Genomic DNA, 22,828 nt, shown 5'->3' on the forward strand with positions numbered 1-22,828 from the left:
GGGCACTAAGGACATAGGAGGCACTGAGGGCACTAAGGACACAGGATAGAGGCACTAGGGGCACTAAGGACATGGGAAGGAGGCACTGGGGCACTAAGGGCGTAGGAAGGGATACTAAGGACATGGGAAGGAGGCACTAGGGGCACGAAGGACATAAGAGGCACTGAGGGCACTAAGGACATAGGAAGGAGGCACTGAGGGCACTAAGGACATAGGAAGGTGGCACTGGGGGCACTAAGGACATACGAAGGAGGTACTGAGGGCACTAAGGACATAGGATGGGACACTATGGACATAGGAAGGGGGCCACGGAGAGACAGGCAGGCAGGGGACCAGGGAGACAGAGACAGAAAGACAGACAGACAGCATCCAAGGAGAGTGAGACAAAGAAAAAAAAAAACCCAGACAGCACCCGTTAATGTAACGGGCTTAAACACTATGACAGTATAATCTTGTTATAACGGACTTCAAGGGACCTAGAAAAACGATCCGTTATATCCAGAGTTGCATTTTTTTAAACTTTATTTAGGTCAACTTGAAACAATGTTCAATCAATGAACAACAGTCACTGCACAAGCCATATCAGCAACATCAAGAACAAAACTCAGCAAAACATTGGTATGGCATGAAATGATTGCAAAGCCAGAACACTTAAAGATGTTCTAAAGCATTATGTCGTACTGTACTGGAAAGAAAAATACTCTGTCATTTTCTTCTGGACTACATTTTGATACTATATCACCGGCATGCCACATGCCTTGTAGGCAAAGCCTGCATGTCCGTTATAGCTGAAGAAAACTACAGCTAAAAGCGGCTCTAGGGACCAAATTGGTTGTCCGCTATATCAGAAAGTCCGTTATATGTGAGTCCGCTATATGTGATGATTTTCTGTATGTTTATAATGGCGCACGGCCGGGACCAGCAGACTTCGTCCGCTGTAGGTGAAGTTCTGTTATTAGCGAGTCCGTTATAACAGATTACAAGAGATTCAGAAAAGAAATAAAAACTATACTCTTCAAGAAAGCCCTAAAAAAGTCTTAACAACACTAATACTTCCTTCTCCCCCCTCTCTCCAGACTTCCTGATCTACTCTTCACCTTCTCTAGAAATGACCTAAGATCTTCCTTTGTAACCCACCATCTATATCTCTTTTGTAATCCACCTTGAACTGCAAGGTAGTGGCGGAATAGAAATCTCTAATGTAATGTAATAATGAGATTATACTGTACTTGGGGCCCCTTATATCTTCAACATCTACATATCATCTCTAGGCGTGTAGCTGGCCCAGCGGGGTATAAAATTATTCAGTTACGCGGATGACTTTACAATCATTATCCCGTTCAACACTTCTCCCTCTGAAACCACCCCCATGGCAACAGAAGCACTAAACCTGATGGAACAATGGACCACAGAATTCAGACTGAAGCTTAATTCAGATAAAATTAAATTCTTCATAGCCTTGCCACACCTACCTGTCACCACAACACCTTTACGCATCAACAATTTCAGCTACCCTATTCAATCTACAATGAAGGATCTGGGGGTAATACTGGACCAAGGTCTAATCATGAAAGACCATGTGGACTCCCTAGTCAGAAAGGGTTTTTTTACTCTCTGGAAATTTAGGTGCATTAGAGCATACTTCGACGCTTCATCATTCAGAATTCTGGTACAATCCCTAATACTATGCCATCTTGATTATTGTAACATTGCCCATCTGGCAATCTCTCAAAAGAAAATGCAGAGACTACAACTGATACAAAATGTGGCAGTCAGGTTGATCTTTGGGTTGAAGAAGTCTTATCACATAACCCTTTCCTACTGACTCCTGCACTGGCTGCCAATGGAGGCACGTGCGAAGTTCAAGCTGGGATGTCTCTGCTTCAAGGTACTATCCGGTCTAGCCCCTAAATATATAACTGACCTCTTCTCCTTCTCAACCAACAGACATAAGAGAAGAACACACCTGAAGTTTGTTTCCCCATCGGCTAGAGGATGTAAATTTAAAAGACACCATCAACAACTTCTATCGTATCAAGCAGCCTTATGGGGCAAAGACCTTGAAAAACTAATTATACATGCAAAAACCTATGGTGAATTTAGGAAACATCTAAAAACATACCTGTTCTTGAAGTACCTAGGTAACGAAACTGTACAATCGACTCCATCACAATCTCACCCCCAAATCTGATCCTGTAAACTGTTAACCACTAATCTCTAACTATGAATGTTCCATTCAATTTGTAGAATCTTTCTAATTCATTGTAAACCACATAGAACTTCACGGTCCTGCAGTATATAAACTGTTATTATTATTATTATTATATCAAGCTGCTCTTAAAGTTTATAGCAGCGCGAGACAGCACAGTAAATGTTCCGACATTCAAATAATTCTTATAAGCATCGGAGCACTTACCTTGCTAGCCTGCCCTAAAAACCTCTAGCACAGCTTGATAAAAGAGGGGTTAATTTGTTTTTTGTATTTTATTTGCTTGATAGTTTTTTGCCTTCAGGGTGAAATGTGGCCACATCAAGCACTGTTTGTCAATAAATTGCCTATTTTCTTTTGTTTTATGGATTGCTTATCTTTTGGTTTGCATAATGCACTTGCAGATCATAGCCTCTCATTTTTTTACTAAGGAGTGGTGCTGAAGTTGAGCAGTCGAGTGGGCTGTGAAGATAAGTGAATCTGATTTAAGTTATTTTGGAAAATCAATGATTGTATACCTGTTATAGACCGCCCCCCCCCTCCTTTTTTTTTCCAATTCTTTATTATTTTCAATACTTACAATAAGTGTCACAGTAAATACAAACATTTTATATCCAAATTCCACACTTAATAGTCTTATAATATTCATTTCATAATTATATCCCCCCTAAACAATCACAATATCTATACATAAATATCTATAATTACCCCATATCAGTTATTCAAAATAAATTCCCGCCCCCCACCTCCCCCCACCCAGATGTGCATATTTAAAGGAAAAAACACTATTTAAGCATTACAATATTTTGCTAATGGCTCCCAAATCTCCTGAAACTTCTTAATATTTCCTTTCTGAATGGTCAATGTCCTTTCCATTTTGTACATATGACATAGTGAATTCCACCAAAAACTATAATTAAGCCTTTTACAATTCTTCCAATTGTTTGTAATTTGTTGTATGGCGACTCCTGTCATAATTAATAAAAGCCTGTTGTTTTTAGATGATATGTGGCTTTTAGTCCTCATGACCATGCCAAATAATACTTTATCATAAGACAATGCCACTGGATTTTCCAATAGACAGTTAATTTGGCCCCATATTGAATTCCAAAATGACAAAATAAATGGACAATAGAACAATAAATGATCTAAAGTCCCTGCTTCGAGATGACAATGCCAACATCTGTTCAACTTAGAGCTATCTAAACTTTTACAAAACCATAACACAGTTTTTAGCTGCAGCTGCGGCGGTAACAGCTCTGACACTCATCGAATTCTGAGCGTTGGAGCTGTTATCACTGCAGCCGGCATTAAAAACTGTGCTATAGTTTTGTAAAAAAAAAAGGGGGGGAATGTATTTTAAGAATCACAACTAAAGTAAAAAAAAAAAAGCTTAATGATTGAAGCAATTACATTTTGTTTAGAAGATTGAACTGATTGAAGAAGGGGGAACTTTTTCTACCTATGAGGTTTCTCCTAACTAATAACCTGTCCACTTAAAAACCTGAATAACTCAACCCAAGTGGTTAAAGAAACCAATACTCATATGTCCAATAATTACCACTTCATGTAAGGAATACACAATGTATATAACACAATGTTGTTGCGAACCAGGGCCTCAGATTCGGAGCCTATGTGTAGTCCTATCGTGGACTGAACGATCAGCGTATTTTTACAGCTCCATACTCCAGTCATAGGCCCAGCCTCCTAGACTTATTTTTTAAAAAAAAATTTTTAAGGAGTGTAGCTTAAATATTGTGATAAAAAGTCCAAACTTTTCCTAAGTGCAACTTAAATATGTGTAATAAAACTTAAATCTTATCAAGTATTATACAAAGTGTACTACTTGTTTAGCAGGCAGCGAAATTACTTATCACAAGCAGTGTTCATTGTAGCTTGAGTGTCCCGTCTTTAGTTGCTATGTCTAAGCCATTGCCTATCTGAGCCGACGCGGCCAGCGTTTCGTGGGCATCGATTTAGGTCCACTGCGTCAGGGCCACTAGCCAAAAGTCTTAAAGTACACAATGCCTTAACGCCTTTTGGCTAGTGGCCCTGACGCAGTGGACCTAAATCGATGCCCACGAAACGCTGGCCGCGTCGGCTCAGATAGGCAATGGCTTAGACATAGCAACTAAAGAATGGGAAATTATAAAAACTGTATTAAAATTTGGGAACCATTAACGTCCTTTTGTCATGATTGATGCCATTTTTCTAATATTTCTATATTTAATATGTAAGATAAGGGTGGGGTGGGGGGAGGGTCTCTATTATATGAAAAAATAAAAATTACTAAAGGGATTTCAGGATGGGAGAGGGAGGGTTATATTTACAACTATAAGTTATAATGATAAGATGTACAAGTGGTTAAATCTATGTTATTGTGTTGCAATTTTTGTACACTTGATGAAAGTTTTAAAATGAATAAAGAATTTTTTAAAAACAACAATATTTAAGCTACACGCCTTAAAAAATTTTTTTTAAAAATAAGTCTAGGAGGCTGGGCCTATGACTGGAGTATGGAGCTGTAAAAATACGCTGATCGTTCAGTCCATGATAGGACTACGAGTAGGCTCCGAATCTGAGGCCCTGGTTCGCAACAACATTGTGTTATATACATTGTGTATTCCTTACATGAAGTGGTAATTATTGGACATATGAGTATTGGTCACTTAAAAACCTGAACATGGCAGATTGGAGTCTGAGGCTATTCCTCCCCTTTTGAAAATTAGTTAAAAAAAAGCATGGGATGAACACAGAAGATCTAGAATCAGAAAATAATAGTAAATATTGAAGAACTAAGGCCAGTACTGGGCAGACTTGCACGGTTTGTGTCTGTATGTGGCCGTTTGGTAGAGGATGGGCTGGGGAGGGCTTCAATGGCTGGGAGGGTGTAGATGGACTGGAGTGAGCTTTGACGGAGACTTCAGGAGTTGGAACCTAAGAACAGTACCGGGCAGAGCTTTGGATTCTTGCCCAGAAATAGCTAAGAAGAAGAAGAAAAAAAAAACCATCAAATTTTTAGATTGAATCAGGTTGGGCAAACTACTACGTTACTATGTTAGTTCTTTCTGTATCCAAAAGTTCTGAAGGTTGTTTGTGGAAGTTGTGACTGCAGAATTTTCCCCTGTTATAATTACAGTTTTGGCCAGGTACTAAGGACCTGGATTGGCCACCATGAGATCGGGCTGCTGGGCTTGATGAACCATTGGTCTGACCCATTGAGGCTATTCTTATGTTCACAGTGGATTTCATACAAAGAAATAAAACTAGAATATATGTAAATAAGATATTATCCCATTATTAACTACTAAGATTGAATTTCTGAAACAAAAGAGTTTTAAGTGTTTTTAAAAAAATGACAAGAATTACTATAGATCCTTTGCAAGCTTCACCATACAGAGGCAGTCTGATAAGGAAAGCATATAATAAACAATCTTTAAGATACAATTCCCTTTAAACTGGTGAATTGTAATGTTAAAGTATTCTGGACATTATAATATTGTCCAATTTAATGGTCTGCAAATTAAATTGTTTATATATAGAATAATATATATCAAGTTTCAGGTTTAATAAAATTTGATAAAATTGCATTTTTAAAAATTCAAAGTGATGTACAATAAAATATGGGGATGACAGATAAAACAATTATCCCAGGACAAGCAGGCAGCATATTCTTGACTGATGGGTGACGGCACCGACGGAGCCCCGGTACGGACAATTTTAGAGTGATTGCACTCTAAGAACTTGGAAAGTTCTAGTAGGCCGCACCACGCACGCGCGAGTGCCTTCCCGCCCGACAGAGGCGCGCGGTCCCCAGTTTCTTAGTTTCCGCGGAGCTAAGAAGACGCGTTTCCTCAACGGCCGTTGAAGAAATTTTTTTTTGATCTTCCCGCTCGCGTAAACCTTTGTTGAAATAAAGGTTTCTTTATTTCTTTTGTTTTTCTTTAAAAAAAAAAAACAAAACCTAACTTTAGTTGTTTTCTTTCCATTTTTCGTTTCACTCCGGCGGGGCCTGTTGCCACAATCGAAGCCTCGGCCTTCGATTTGGCAGAGGCTGTCTTTACTTTCATGCCCCCTCAGCCCGGGTTTAAAAAGTGCCAGCGGTGCGCTCAGCCAATCTCACTGACAGACCCGCATAACTGGTGTCTGCAGTGTCTTGGTCCCGACCATCAAGCGTCCACTTGCACCCGCTGTGCAACTTTAAAAAAGAGAACACTTAAAAACCGCCAAATCCAGCAGCGGTTACTCTTCGGTGCCGAGATGTCCGATTCCACCGTACTGGCATCGACATCGATTCCATCTCAATCGGCACCGACTTCATCGACACCGCGCGATACCGCGCTGGCGTCGCATCCAGCAGGTAAGCCGGCTAAGAAGCCTTCTCCGCTGGAGCGTCCTCCGTTCTCCACTGCAGTGAGTCCAATCCTGCCGACCTCAAGGCGCCCACGGAAGCGCTCCGCTCCGATTGAAGTTAGCCCCTCGACATTGGGTTCTTCGTCGGAGTGTCGAACAGCACCCAAGGTACCGCAGAAGAAAAAAGCGGTACCGGTGCCTTCGCTGGACGAGCGTATTGCCGCCGTTCTGCAGGTACAGCTGAGAGAGCAACTCCAACAGCTACTTCCTGCTCTTTTACCCCAGAACCTTCCAGTTCCGGTCCAGTCGGAGCCACCGGTACCGATGGTGGAACGCCCTCTTTTATCGGCATCCACTTTGTCGGTACCGGTTCTTACCACATCATCGACTTCGATGCCGATTTTAGCTCCAGAACCTAAATCTCACCACCAGGCGGTACAAACCTCGGTACCAGCACAACAGGTCGCATCGCCTGGTACCGTATCCATGAGGTCGGGCAAGTCCACCCATAAAACCCGACACCTGGAACCCTCCACACCAGAGTCTCGACACCATGGCTCTCAGGTTAGGGATCCTGATTTATGGGGTGATTCTGAAGAGCCCTTTCTGTCCGAAGGTGAATACTCTTCTGATGAGGAGGAATGCCTTGTTACAAATCCCTCTTCTCACCTGGATTCCACATCTTTTCCATCTTTCTTAAAAGAAATGTGTGAATCTTTGTCTATTCCCTTGAAGGCTGAGTCAAAGAAATCTAAAGCATTTCTTGATGCATTGGACTTTGACCAGCCTCCAAGGGAATTTCTTAAACTTCCTCTCCATGATATTTTGAGAGAAACGTTTTATAAAAACCTAGAGACTCCCCTGACTGTCCCAGGAGCCCCTCGTAAACTGGACTCATTATACAGGGTAATTCCTATTCCTGGGTTTGATAAACCTCAGCTCCCGCATGAATCTCTTTTGGTAGAGTCCACTTTAAAGAAATCAGCGGGAGCTAATGTGTATGCCTCAGTCCCTCCTGGCAGAGAAGGAAAGTCAATGGACAAATTTGGCAAGCGTTTATATCAAAACGCCATGCTAGCCAACAGATCAGGAAACTATGCTTTTCATTTTTCATTTTATTTAAAGCATTTAATACAAACAATATCTACTTTTGAGAAATATCTTCCTGATCGCAAAAAATCTACTTTTCATGCCTGTACTTCCTCTCTTCTCCAGTTGAGGAAGTTTCTAGTACGATCAATTTATGATACCTTCGAATTGACTTCTAGAGCCACGGCTATGTCAGTGGCTATGCGCAGGTTGACATGGCTCAGGGTCTCAGACCTAGAGGTAAACCACCAAGACCGTCTAGCAAATGCACCTTGCTTAGGGGATGAGCTGTTTGGTGATTCCATGGATTCCACGACACAAAAACTATCAGCACATGAGACACGTTGGGATACTCTCCTAAAGAATAAAAAGAAGACTCCCCCTACTAGGCCTTTCCGACAACAATCGGCCTACCAACGCCGCTATGCTGCTCGCCCCTTACCTCAGGCTACTCAACAGCCTAGACGTCAGCGACAACAACAACAACATCAACCTCCGAGGCCGACGCAACAGCAACAGAAACCTCCTCCACCTCAAAAGTCTACCCAGCCCTTTTGACGTGTTTCTCCAGAGCATAGCCAATATTCCACCATCTGCCCATCTTCCTCAACCGATAGGTGGGCGCCTGACCTATTATCTCAGCCGTTGGGAGATCATTACATCCGATCAATGGGTCCTCAACATCATCCGCCACGGCTACTCTCTCAACTTCCAGACTTGTCCCAATCAAAGTCTGCCAAAAGAGTCTGCTTTGAACACTCCTCAAACCTCTCTCCTTATTCAAGAGGTTCAATCCCTCCTTCTTCTGAACGCCATAGAGGAAGTTCCTCTAGATCAGAAGGGACAGGGATTTTACTCCCGTTACTTCCTAGTTCCAAAGAAAACAGGAGATCTAAGGCCCATTTTAGATCTTCGAGATCTCAACAAATGCTTGGTCAAGGAGAAATTCAAGATGCTTTCTTTAACAACTCTTTATCCTCTTCTCAATCAGGGCGAATGGCTATGCTCCCTCGACCTCAAGGAGGCATACACTCATATACCCATCCATCTAGCCTCCAGACAGTATCTTCGCTTCATGATCAACCACTGTCATTACCAATACAAAGTTCTCCCCTTCGATCTTGCTTCATCTCCAAGAGTGTTCACCAAATGTCTGATTGTGGTGGCTGCGTTCCTTCGTTCACATCATCTTCAGGTTTTCCCTTACCTGGACGATTGGTTGATAAAGGCCAATTCTCCTCAAACAGCGCTACTGGCCACCAATCAAACCATCTTGTTCTTACAGTTTCTGGGGTTCGAGATCAATTTTCCCAAATCTCATCTCATCCCCACTCAGAGACTTCAATTCATTGGAGCGGTGCTGGACACAGTCCTCATGAGAGCTTTCCTGCCGTCCAACCGTCTTCACACTCTTCAAGTTCTGTGTCAGCAGGTTCTTCCTCAAAGTTCCATCTCTGCCAAACAAATGATGATACTATTGGGTCACATGGCTTCAACGGTTCATGTCACCCCCCTGGCACGTCTTCACCTGCGCACACCTCAATGGACCCTAGCTACCCAGTGGTCCCAAGCGACGGATCCTTGCTCACGACACATATCTGTGACATCATCTCTTCGTCAATCTCTACAATGGTGGTTGATATCCTCAAATCTCTCCAGGGGTCTTCTATTCCATCTACCTCCTCATCAACTGGTCATCACCACCGACGCTTCCCCTTATGCATGGGGAGCTCATTTGAACGAATTCCAAACTCAAGGAAGTTGGACAACACAAGAAATGAAGCATCACATCAATTTTCTGGAACTCAGAGTGATGTTTTATGCTCTCAAGGCCTTCCAACATCTTCTCTTTCCTCAAGTCCTCCTGTTGTGCACAGACAATCAAGTTGCCATGTACTACATCAACAAACAGGGTGGGACAGGCTCTCGTCTCTTGTGCCAGGAAGCCCAAAAAATCTGGTCTTGGGCCACAGCACACCACTTATTTCTAAAAGCGATCTACATTCAGGGAGAACAGAATTCTCTAGCGGACAAGCTGAGCAGAATTCTCCAACCTCACGAGTGGACACTCGATCCTTCTATTCTACAGTCCATCTTCGCTCAGTGGGGCACTCCTCAGATAGACCTTTTTGCAGCTCCTCACAATCACCAGCTGCCCCTCTTCTGCTCAAGACTATACTCTCCACACCGTCTGGCAGCGGATGCATTTCTCCTCGATTGGTCAAATCTGTTCCTATACGCTTTCCCTCCTCTGCCTCTCATGTTGAGAACATTGTTCAAGCTCAAGAGGGAGGGAGCCACCATGATTCTGATTGCTCCACGGTGGCCCAGACAACATTGGTTCTCCCTTCTACTTCAACTCAGTTCCAGGGAACCTTTTCTTCTTCCTCTGTTTCCTTCTCTGCTTACGCAACATCAGGAGACCCTTCTGCATCCCAACCTCCAATCTCTGCACCTGACAGCTTGGTTTCTCTCGGGATGACTTCACATGATTCTCTCCTATCTCAGCCTGTTCGTTCGATTCTGGATGCTTCCAGAAAGCCTGCCACTCTGCAATGTTACCATCAAAAGTGGACAAGATTCTCTTCTTGGTGTCTTCGTCATCATCATGATCCCACGTCCCTTGCAGTAGAGACTTTGTTGGATTACCTGCTTTTTCTGTCTGACTCTGGCCTTAAATCTACTTCCATCAGAGTCCATCTCAGCGCTATTGCGGCTTTTCATGAGCCAGTCCATGGGAAACTCCTTTCAGCTCATCCCCTGGTGTCCAGGTTTATGCAAGGTCTTTTCAATGTGAAACCACCTCTTAAAGCACCTCCTGTTATCTGGGATCTCAATGTGGTTCTCTCCGCTTTGATGAAGCCTCCATTTGAACCTTTAGCTACGGCCACTTTCAAGCTTCTCACTTGGAAGGTACTTTTCCTTATAACTCTCACCTCTGCCAGGAGGGTCAGTGAGCTCCATGCACTAGTTTCTGACCCACCTTTCACAGTCTTTCATCATGATAAGGTGGTTCTACGTACACATCCAAAGTTTCTCCCTAAGGTTGTTTCTGAGTTCCATATCAACCAATCGATTGTATTGCCTGTTTTCTTTCCGAAACCTCATTCTCATTCTGGAGAACAGGCTCTTCATACTTTGGACTGTAAACAGGCCTTAGCTTACTATTTAGACCGTACTAAGCCCCACAGGTCTTCATCCCAACTTTTTTTGTCCTTTGACCCTAATAAATTGGGACGTCCTGTTTCTAAACGTACGCTATCTAATTGGCTTGCAGCGTGCATTTCATTCTGTTATGCTCAGGCCGGACTGACACTGGAAGGTTCTGTCACGGCCCATAGAGTCCAAGCCATGGCAGCATCTGTAGCTTTCCTCCGTTCCACTCCCATTGAGGAAATCTGCAAGGCTGCCACTTGGTCCTCAGTTCATACTTTTACATCTCATTATTGTCTGGATGCATTTTCCAGACGGGATGGTCACTTCGGCCAATCTGTTTTGCAAAATTTGTTTTCCTAATGGCCAACCTTCCCTCCATCCCTCTTTTTGTTAGCTTGGAGGTCACCCATCAGTCAAGAATATGCTGCCTGCTTGTCCTGGGATAAAGCACAGTTACTTACCGTAACAGGTGTTATCCAGGGACAACAGGCAGATATTCTTGCGTCCCTCCCACCTCCCCGGGTTGGCTTCTTAGCTAGCTTATCCTAACTGGGGACCGCGCGCCTCTGTCGGGCGGGAAGGCACTCGCGCGTGCGCGGTGCGGCCTACTAGAACTTTCCAAGTTCTTAGAGTGCAATCACTCTAAAATTGTCCGTACCGGGGCTCCGTCGGTGCCGTCACCCATCAGTCAAGAATATCTGCCTGCTGTCCCTGGATAACACCTGTTACGGTAAGTAACTGTGCTTTACTAACATAGACACGGACATGGACTAATGTGACTGATTAGATACAAAGGGCTGAAGGGAGAACTACAATTGGATAGGAAAGAGACAGTTAAAGGCTAACACAGAAGGACCCCTCCACCCCACCCCTCCCCTCTTTTACAAAACTGCAGAAGCAGTTTTTAGCTCAGGCTAGTGCGCTGAAGGCTCTAAGCTGCTTCCGACACTCTTAGAGTTCCTATGAGCGTCGGGAGCAGCACAGAGCATTCAGCGTGCCGGCCTGCGCTAAAAACTGCTTCTGCGGTTTTGTAAAAAGGAGGGATTATTATATATAACAATAATTATACAATATATATAATAATTGTATACAATATGTGACCTATTATATCTATTATATATAATAATTGTATACAATATATGACCTATTATGATCTATTATATGACCTGGAAATTTAAAGTTGCCCCTGCCCCTCCCCCCCAACACACACACATACACACACATACCTCACTCCCTAACAGAAACTCTGAGTGTGCCTTCCCTTATAGGTGCCATGATGGGAGAGGGGGAGTTCCATCTCATATCTCATTTCAGATAGCAGATTGGCTTCAGCCATTCATGTGATACAGTGCTAAGATCTATATTGAAGTTACGTGTCAAAACCATGAGACTCTGTATTCTCAGAAATGAAAAAGCAGTCATTTTGCAGTTCTAGTCATGCCTAATGGCTATCTTGGAGTTGTCCTTCAATATAAAGTCCTTTGGGTATTTTCTCACCTCTTCATCACAGGGGATAATAACTACCACTTGCCCCTGTGACCAGTGGCGTAGTAAGGGGGGGGCACAGGGGGGGCATTCCACCCCAGGTGTGGTCTTCCTAAGTGCGTGGCACCCCCGCGCCTCTCTTTACCATGCACGCGCACCCCTTGCCTTCCCCCATACCTTTTTTACTTCCCCAGCACAAGGTTGCTGCCCACATCAGCATCGGAGCTCTCTCTGACATCACTTCCGGGATTCATGCCTAGGAAGTGACGTCAGAGGGCAAGCCGACACTGAGGTGGGCATGCTGCTCACACTGGTGCAGTGAAAAAGGTATGGGGAAAAGGAGGCAGGGGTGGGGCACCAGCTGTTAGCAGTCTTTTCCATTTGGGAAGATAAAAATGAAAAGGGAAATCTACAGAGTGTAGAATCAGACAGATAGATATGGATGCCATTTTCCTTCTGACTGGTAGATTGTGGTTAGCATGGTAATCTGAAATCTAGTGTTTTTGTGCAAATTCTACACAAGTCTATTGTACACTCCATCAATATTGCATAACTCAAAGTAATCTCATTACTGATTTTTTTTTTTTTTTTAAATTTATGTTTGCAGATTGGAACCAGACTGAGTATAGCCTTGATGGTAGAGATCCCAAAGACAGGAAGGAAGCCGACATGATTTTACCAATTGTTCTGCAGTATCTATGCCCGGACTACATTTCTTTCTTCGGCCTCGGTGCTGTATCTGCTGCTGTGATGTCCTCAGCAGACTCCTCAATCCTGTCAGCCAGCTCAATGTTCGCTCGAAATATCTACCAGCTTGCTTTTCGGCAAAATGTAAGGGCAATTTATAAAATAGCTTGCTGTGCTAAAAAAAGGATAATGGAAAGAGCAAATCACCCGATGTTCAGCAGTATTTAACCAGAAAGAATGGCTTTTGGCTGGATAAATAGTGCTAAGCCAACTAACCGCCAATATTCAGTGGGAGATAGCTGGCTATCTACTGCTAAATATCCTGGTCACCAGCTGTGTCACGTGACATAGCTAGTCAACTAAACAGCTTAAGTCTAACAGTGAGATAGACCTGCCTAAATATCTGGTCTATCTTTGGTTGCTATGTTAAGCCAGTGAGCCTATGAATATCAATTTGGCTGGCTGCACCTGCACTTAAGCCATAAATTCAATGCTTGTAGCTGAATATGACTCTGGCATTGAATTTCCAGGTTTGCCACTGACTAATCTTATAACAGGACACCTATGTGGACATTCCAAAATGTTGCCTGTTTTATATTTAACTTATAAAGACAACTTAGGCATCAATATATCTTTATAAGTTCGGCACCTGATAGTATGCAAATATCCACACCGTATATTTTTAAAAAAGGGTGTAAATTTGTATGAGTATTCTTTTCATTACCTGAAAATTTGTAAAAGTAAGCATGTGCCATGTAACCAGTGGCGTAACGAGGGTAGAGGAAGGCCCATTGTGAAGAAGCAAGCTAGCTGGCCGGAGGGAGTAGGCATCTCTCCAATCAGGGTAAGAGGGAGAGGATGCCAGTCGTCGGAGGCACAGGGGGGTGTTGCATGGCAGTGGGAGAGAATGGGCATCTCTCCCGCTGCTTCCGGGGCTTACTTGGCTGCAGGAGAGAGTGGGCATTTCTCTCTCTGCAGGGGGGGTATTTTTTATGGTGAGAGAGAATGGGCATCTTTCTCACTGCTGATGGGGGGGTCACATGGCAGCTGGAGAGAGTGGGCATCCCTCCTGCTTCCGGGGGGGGGGGGGAGTTGATTGGCAGTGGGAGAGAGTGGACATCTCTCCCATTGTTGTGTTTTGGGTTTTTGGGGAGGTTTATTCTGCACCTGTGCCCATCGCTATCACCAGCAATGGGCATATGCAAATTTAGCGAGTCTTCGCTACTCTCCGCCAACCTCATTTGCTTGAGTGTTTTTTGGGGGAATGACTCGCTTTTTTAAAATCGCTACCAGAACAGCTGCGATAGCAGCCTGTTGTTTTTTAATGTGGTTTTTTGAGAATTAAAAGGCTTAATTAATGAATTAAAAGGCTTAATTGATGCTGATAATTAACACTTTGCACCTTGTAATTGATGTGAATTGCACCTAATTTTATGGTAGATGTCTAATTTGGTAAGCACCTGCCATTTGAGGTATGTGCCTAGTCCAAGATGCCTACCAGAGCAAGCTCTGCCCTGTTTGTGACGTTTGTAGCTCTGGTAATTTAAATCAGGCATCTAATGGTGCATCACCATTTGGCACAATGTCTAAGGTGCAAGTTGAAGGCGCACGCCTTCGCTTAGTGAGTTTTGCATTAGTTTGGCTTACCTTTTTAGTCTTTAGTTTAATGCCTCATGCTTTTTCTATAATCATGACAGATAGATCTCATGCAAGGGATAAGGGTAAAGTATTTTCTCATCAGCGAATATTGAATCTATAGTGTGTGATTGTAATATTGATAAGTGGGATGTCGGGGGTGTTAGGAAGTGTTGGGGGAATGTCGGGTGGGTGTTGGAGAGTGTCATGGGTTCAGGGGATTGATGGGGATGGCATCAGGAGGGAGTTGGCATTCCTCTTGCCAATTGGATGTGGGGGGGGTGTTGGGAGTGTCAGGGGTTTGGGGGATCGATGGGGCCGGTGGCAGAAAGAAGTGGGCATCCCTCCTGCCACAGACAATGTCAGGTGGGGATTCAGGGTGGCATCGGGTGGGAGTGGGCATCCCTCCTGCCAGCTGATTTTGTGGGGATGGGTTCCCTGCCGCGGTTGTTCAGCTGCTCACTACAGGAAGATTTCCTTGCGGCAATCAGCTCAGTGGCTGCATCTATTTGAAATGTAGATCAACTTTTTGTTGGCGTACATTTCAGGTGCCCATTGTGGCTCTACGGAGATAGGACTGCTTAAGCTCACCCAAGGCCACTTCCGGGCGAAACCATGCCCACGCCCAGTCTTGGGCAAGCTTATGCATCCCTATGCACCTCCCTGCTCCCTGCACCTGCATCTGCCTTGGGGTTTTGGGGGGGGGTTTGTTTGTTTTTTTAAGAAAACGTGCATTCCGATTGGCTGGTTAGACAGCAGCAGGATGCCTACCACTGCCTGCTATTGGGACGCCATTTGTAGAATTTGCCCCAAGGTATAGAATGCTGCCAGTTAGACACGTTTAGTTTAGTTTGTTAAATTATCTGCTAATTGGCATCAACAATCAATATTTGGGTATAATTGGTGTTAACTGGCACAAATTGAGACTTGAGTTGCAGTTACATGCATAACTGATCTTATCCCCCCTTTTACTAAGCCACAGAAGAGCTTTCTACCACAATCTGGAGTGCTAAATGCTCCGACACTCAAAGAATTCCTATGAGTGTCAAAGAAGTGTCAGAGCATTTAGTGCCCCGGACTGTGGTAGAAACCTCTACCATGGCTTAGTAAAAGAGGGCCTTAGTTAGTACTCAATAACCTTAGGGCTCCTTTTATCAAGGTGCGGTAGGCGGTTAACACGCGAAATACCGTGCATTCAACCGCCTGCCGCACTAGTCGCTAATGCCTCCATTGACGCGGCGTTAGTTTTTAGGCTTGCCGCGGGAGTTAGCGCGTGATGAAATGTTTGACACGCTAATCCCCGTAGTGCGCCTTGATAAAAGGAGCCCTTAGTGTACAAATTCTATAGCAAAAGGGATGTGTGGGTCAGGGCCATGCCTAGCACTTATGCGCAAAGGGTAAAGAATATCAATTATGTGCCTAACAGCCAACAATTAGGCATGATCATTTATACCACCCATTGAGCTAGCTTAAGTGCTCGGGCCTAAATTTAGCCATGTAATTGCTAATATTCTATAAAGGCAATTAGGCGCACAATTGCCAAAATAGAATTTGCGCTTAAAACACAGCATCCCAGCACCTAACTTTGGCCAGCCTGTAAAGAATTACTCCCTAGGCTCCTATCGGGAACCCTTTAGGCACATGCATGGTGCCCTAGCTTGAGAATTACCTCCTGTGCAGACAGATACATGTAGCTTTGATGGTATCCTTACATATATTTTATAAGAGGCTCCTCATTTTAAGATTCATTGATGGCAAATTAGCTGAAAGTTTTAAATACTTATTAAAAGAAATTGTTCGTGAATTTACTAATGTACATATCCTGTTCTGCTAATCCATTCTAGAGATATTTATTTCTATAAATAGAGTTAGAAGAATAATATATTCAACTGTTTGACATAACTGCACAGTAGTTCATCCCATTAAATCATTTTGTCTGGTATTGTAATCAAGCTTTATTTATGATAAGAAGCATTAATGGATCATTATAACTATTAGATCACTTCAGATATTTAAATAAAAGCTGGTTGTTTTTCAGGCTTCAGAGAGAGAAATCACTTGGGTGATGAAAATCACTATTTTCGTATTTGGAGCGTCAGCAACTACAATGGCGTTACTTGCAAAGTCAGTTTATGGACTCTGGTATCTCAGCTCTGACCTTGTGTATATTATCATCTTCCCTCAGCTGCTCTGTGTCCTTTTCATCAAAGGAACTAATACTTATGGTTCCATTGCAGGGTATATTCTTGGTCTTCTGCTAAGAATAAGTGGAGGGGAACCATACCTCTATCTTCAGCCCTTTATCTGCTATCCTGGTTGCTATGAGGATGAAGACCATATCTTTGTTCAGAGATTCCCATTTAAGTTTCTTTCTATGATTACCTCCTTATTGGCCAATGTTGCTTTTTCCTACCTAGCAAAATATTTATTTGAAAGAGGCTCTCTGCCACCTAAATTAGACTTCTTAGAAGCTGTGGTTGCGAAACACAGTAAAGAAAATATGGACAAAACGACTCTTGTAAAGAGCAGCAACATTATCTTGTCTGAGCTTGCCTCCGTGAAACCTAGGCCAAGCGTGACGCTCAACACAGCTTTCACAAACAAAGAGGCCTTCAGAAATTTGGACTCCAGCTCATCCTCACCCTCCTCGCCCATTGCTGAAAATCATGAACTGTGAGGTTTTATGTCAAAATGCTGCCTAATGCTAATAGTGCAAAAACTGGCTAAGCTCTAGAAGTAATGATACGCAGCGTGTTAGCAAGATATGGTTTCCTTAACAAACGCCAATGCACAATATTGTGTCATTTCAAGGAGAAAAAAAAATGTATGGAATCAGCGCTGATGTTTTCTCACCATTTTTTTTTGTTTGTTTCTGCTGCTGGAATAAGCCATCTTCAGGGCACATGGGTGAAAAGAACCATGTTCTACTGAAATAAATACACAGGCCACAGAAAAAGTAGCTGAAAATTTTATTATGTGGAATCTGCTGTACTTGATATTGTTCAGTGGTTAGTGAGATGTTAAGACCATTCTACAAATGAACATTTCTACAACCCCAAAAACATTGTCTTCACCCACTAGATTTGTTACTGAGTAGCCATATCTTTGGGCCCTGATGCACTACCATGTGAAAAAAGTTTCAGCAACAGAATACATATGAGTTTATTTAAATAGCTAAATGGTATCAATTCATTTTACCACAGCCAAGAGCTATAGAAACACAACTAAAAAGAAAAAAATAATAATCTTTTCATATAGCAGCTTTAGTTTTAAAGGGGAAGTTTCCCCATGTGATATGGCCTCACATTCTTGATGGTCCAATGTCCCTCTCAATTCTTGTGGTGGGGGGGGGAGGGACACTTAAATTCTTGGTCATCTGTTAGCTCTGATACCCTCTTCCCTCTTGAAATACTCCTGGCCCTGTGGCCAGTTTCCAACCACTCACTGAAACCCCCCACACCTTTAAAAGCTATGGAGGTGTTTCCTGCCCTCATACCTCATTTCCTGTTACACCCCAAGTGGATTATCACCTGAAGGGGCTAGGAGCAATTCCCACTTAATCATGCCTCGGCCCAGCCATCTTGCAAAATAGCAGTATTTGTCCCCTAGCAGTACATTGGAACAATATCTCACCTCTAGTAATATGTTCTGATGTACTGCTAGGGAGCAGATGCCACCATTTTATTTATTAAAATTGATTTACTTATAAAAGTTTATAGGCTGCCTTCCCAAGATAGTAGCACCAGAATAGAAGCAAGTGGGGATTACTTTCTGCCTCATTGAGGAATTCATCTATTTTGGATGAGTTGGGATTCAGAAGATGTTCAGAGAGTTGGGACGACTGGGAAGGGGGAAGTCAGAACTCACCTTTCTACATTTTTTTTAAGAAGCAAAACCTGGGCAGGACTTGGCACCAAGCCAGGAATTCTTTTCATCATTTATCCCCAAACTAAGGATGAGGAAGGGAAGAAGAGTATTGTAGCCATTAAGCCACAAGTGATAGAGCCAGTGGCCTCTATAAACTGCCACAACAACAAAAAAATTTGGATCTCAGCAAATAGATTTTCTCAAAAATTGGTACGCAAAGCCTTTTTGCATGTACGTCTTTGCAAAATTCCTCATTAATGAGCTGCTTTGCGTGAATTTCAATCTCGTTAATGTGAAATTTTCTGAACCTCTTGTGTGAAATGAATATTGCCTAAATTCATTACTGCAAAGGGTATTTTATGCTTTGAACCATGAAGGGATAACACCTGATATTTGCCCCTTGATGCATATTAAATGGCAATGTGGTGTTTTACTATTGTGTTTCATATCACCATAATACACTTTGGTTTAAGTCACCATAGGAAACATAATAATCAAATGCAAAGCATGCAAAACACCTCAACGCTGGCATTGCTTTTCCTTCTTGAGATCATTGGCTTGATGCTCCTGAGCACCATGTTAAGGGCCAAAACCTCTTAAAGATAAAACAGTGCTTCCCCACCCCCTGAAAATGATTGCCCAGAGGATCCTCACTCTCCCATAGTTCTCTCAGGCCTACCTCTTAGAATCCCCAGTAGTCTAGAGGTTCCAGGGCCAGTGATTTGGTGAACAGGCTGCTTTTACCCTTTTGGTTTATGAACTCTGTATCACCAGATTGGCAACTACATTTTGGAAATAATAGGAAAGTCATTCTTTAACAGCAATAAATTCATGTAAAAACAATTCAAAATGTAATAATAAAAGCAATAGGCTGTGTGTCTATGATGAATAGAGAGAAGTTTTGCTGAAAAGTGTACCTCTTCTTCCTTCTGTCGGAATGATGTCTGTAGTTACCAAATGTTGGGATCCCTGTAGTAAATCCAAAAACAAGAGCAGAGTATGCCTGGTCTAAAAATGAACCACACTTTATTAGCAACCAATGGTGTAACACATGAAGAAAATCGTTTGGCACATCATATGACTTGACATGGGCCTTGTTTCAGCTAAAAGGCTTGCATCAGGAGTCCTTGTGAGTGCCAGATCATTAAAAAATATAGTTCCACTGAATCTCTCCAAAGACCCTAAATCTGCTTCTTCCACAAGCTTTGCAACTCAGCCCCTCCTTCCTGTGGAACTATATTTTTTATGATCTGGCATTCCTTTTATGGTTACTCATAAAATGTGGTTTGTTTGAAGACCAGACATACTCTGCTCCTGATTTTAGATTTGTGTAGAGCTGACTATCTCACCCATTTGATTCAGGATCCCTGTAGTAACACTTAAAAACACTGATTGCCTGACTTAGAAGGAGATGTCTCCTATATCATGCCTGTTGAAAAGAAACCTATAAATCAAGTCCTGAAAATTTCAGCACAGGAAAACCTGTTTGCCATCACTATAGGCTGCATGACAAGGTACTACTGATACCTGTAGATCTAAATGTGGCAAATAACTCTTAAAGGAAAAAGCCATTGAAATTTGTTGTCAGATGTCACCTAATTTTGGTGATGTTGGACCTCAGATTATCTTTGCTCCTTTTCTGGAGTTCTTTTAAATGTATGTTTCAGAAATTGTGTTGCTCACTCCAGGTCAAGGGGGGTTCTCAACTCAGTTTTTGGGTCATACCTAGCCAGTCAGGTTTTCAAGACACCTACAATGAATGTTCATGAAATAGATTTACAGATAGTGGAGGCAGTGCATGCAAATTTACCTCATATTCAGTGTGGATATCGTGAAAACCAGACTGTCCTAGTGTGTCTCGAAGACTGGGTTGAAAACTCCTGCTCCAGGTGGTACATTTGAAGAGTGGCCACTTCATATGCTCTGTAACTATACCAGCAGCCACACACAACATGGGCATTTTGCTAATATGTTTCTTTTAATTTTTTTGAAGTAAAATATTCAAGCAAGCATCCAAAAATGATGATTCAGAGTTGCTGTTGCTGAAATTATATTTATAGCTTTCCAGAGACATGAAACCACTATTCTTTAGTTATAGATACCATGGGCTCCTTTTACGAAGCCATGTTAGCGGCTTTAGCGCGCTCGACTTTTAATCATGCGCTAACCCCCGCGCTGGCCGAAAAACTACCGCCTGCTCAAGAGGAGGCGGTAGCGGCTAGTGTGGCCGGCGCTTTAGCACGCCCTATTATGTGCATTAAACCGCTAGCGTGGCTTTGTAAAAGGAGCCCTAAATTTTGGACCGTCATTTATCAGCAAATTTTCATTTTTCTTTTGCTTTAACAAGATTTGAAGAATCTTTCAACAGATTCCTCCATATTCTGTCTCCTATAGTTTCTTCCTTAAAATGTTTCTTGTGAGTTTGTTTGAGGGGGGTTTATTTTAATATTGAACAGCCCCCTCGGACCGCCTTCTCCTTGCTCCTAGCTCCCCTTCCTAACTCCCCTTTCCCCCTCCTCCCCTAAGTCTCCCCTCCTGTCTCTCTATGACTGCCTATAAACTTTGTCCTATAATTTTATTGTAAATGTCATTTGTAACCCGTTCTGAGCTCCCGGGAGAACGGGATACAAATCTGAATAAATAAATGTCATGTTCTAAAACCTCTAGATAAGTTTCAATGAATAACACAAAAACAAAACTGTATTTTGCAAAGAATAGCAATTATTCAAATATAGCTACAAGTTAGTAAGTTAGTTTAGACATCATTATAGATATATTGTACCTACAGTACACTAGGCAGGTATAAAAAAAAAATCCTGCTTCTCCATGATTTTTCTTTAACTCAAATAACATTTCTGTTCAAAAAGACAGATATTTCTAAATCTTCCACCAATAAGACACATGTTGACTATGATTTTATTGTGTACCACCAACCAGATGAATCGTAAACTGTGTGACTGTAAGCCAGTCAGACATGCCATTTGTTGTGTTTGGAAATTTCATTTCCATTCAGTATAATAATCAAGAATTACCTTCACACAGATTCATTGTGTATTCAAGCGATAATAAGTCTATTAATATTTGTGGATACCATTATATAATGTGTATTTTTGGCTGTGTTGGAAATTATATATACAATCATTATGCTAAAAACAATCCAATAACCTCCTATAGATGTTTAATATACTTTAAATGCCAAGTACTGTATTAAATAGTGCCATTGTAATTCAGGAAAATATTGTCCAGTTTCAGCTTTATTTTTATCTATTAAAGAAACATGTTTATTATTCTAATTCAGCACAGTAAGTGATGTTTTGTGTAAGATCAGCAATAGTATTGAAATAAAATCTCTCTTTTAAATGTTGACATGTGGTGAGTTGAACTGATAACCCTCATTGGAGCTGTCATGGGAAATATGCAAATTAATATCATCATAAATGTCTTAAACTGAAGTTCTGCCCTAGCACAGTGGTTCTTAAACCTGTCCAGGTTTTTGAGATATCCTTAATGAATATGCATGAGATAGATCTGCATGCCTGTCACCTCTGTTCTATGCAAATCTGCCTCATGCATATTCATTAGCAATATCTTGGAAAAACCTGACTGGTTGGGGGTCCCCCAGGACAGGTTTAAGAGCCACTGCCCTAGTTTATTTGGTTACATCCCTCCTTTAACAAGGTGGGTTACAATACCACATTCACAGTAAGCATTACAAACAGCCATAAGACATACATGTAAAAATTTCATCGACATATATCACACAATTTGACTAATAACAGATGCTCAGCACCACGCTTCATATCTCAAAAAAGAAGTGTCTTCAAAAGCCTCTTAAAAACAATCACATCTTTTTGCATTCTGATATAAAATGGTATTTAGGGGGTAGCTACCAAGGTACAGGAAAAGTCTGGCTCTTACCACACCTTTATCAGAGGACTCACAACTGGTGAGAGTATCAATGACTATACACTAAGGATCTGATTCTATAAACGGCACCTACTGGTAGATGCCTGACTTAATTTTTTTTTTTTAATTGATGCTGATAAATGAAAGCGCCATTAAAAGCCAATTAAAAAAATTTAATTAGCCAGTAGGCGACAACAACTTAGATATAGGACTCTACACTGATGCGCCTACCCAGAAAGCAGGTGTGCTTAGGGGCAGTTTGGGTGTGGATTGAGTTAGGTGCCGGTAGGAGCCTACTTTAGATGCTGGAATTTTAGTCTAAGAAAATCCTGGCCAAATATGTTGACACCTAAGTTGTAGGCGCCTTGTGTTGCCTAACTTGATTTAGGTGCCGCTAGATGTAATTCTGCAAATGGCACTTAATTTTGAATGAAGGAAACG

At 42.2% G+C, this 22,828-nt stretch overlaps 1 protein-coding gene across 6 annotated transcripts in view; it reads left to right on the plus strand.

The window, feature by feature from the left end:
* SLC5A7 (solute carrier family 5 member 7) overlaps positions 1–21,845 on the plus strand; it is a 336,327-nt gene extending 314,482 nt beyond the window's left edge. For all 6 annotated transcript variants that reach the window (XM_033949058.1, XM_033949059.1, XM_033949061.1 and 3 more), the window contains 2 exons: positions 12,900–13,123; positions 16,653–21,845. In XM_033949058.1, coding sequence (XP_033804949.1) covers positions 12,900–13,123; positions 16,653–17,291 — 863 coding nt within the window. In that variant the 3' untranslated portion in view covers positions 17,292–21,845. The remainder of the gene's footprint in view (positions 1–12,899; positions 13,124–16,652) is intronic.
* The last annotated feature ends 983 nt before the right edge of the window (positions 21,846–22,828 follow it).

This window comes from Geotrypetes seraphini, chromosome 6, assembly GCF_902459505.1.
Source record: "Geotrypetes seraphini chromosome 6, aGeoSer1.1, whole genome shotgun sequence".
Classification (NCBI taxonomy): Eukaryota; Metazoa; Chordata; class Amphibia; order Gymnophiona; family Dermophiidae; genus Geotrypetes; species Geotrypetes seraphini.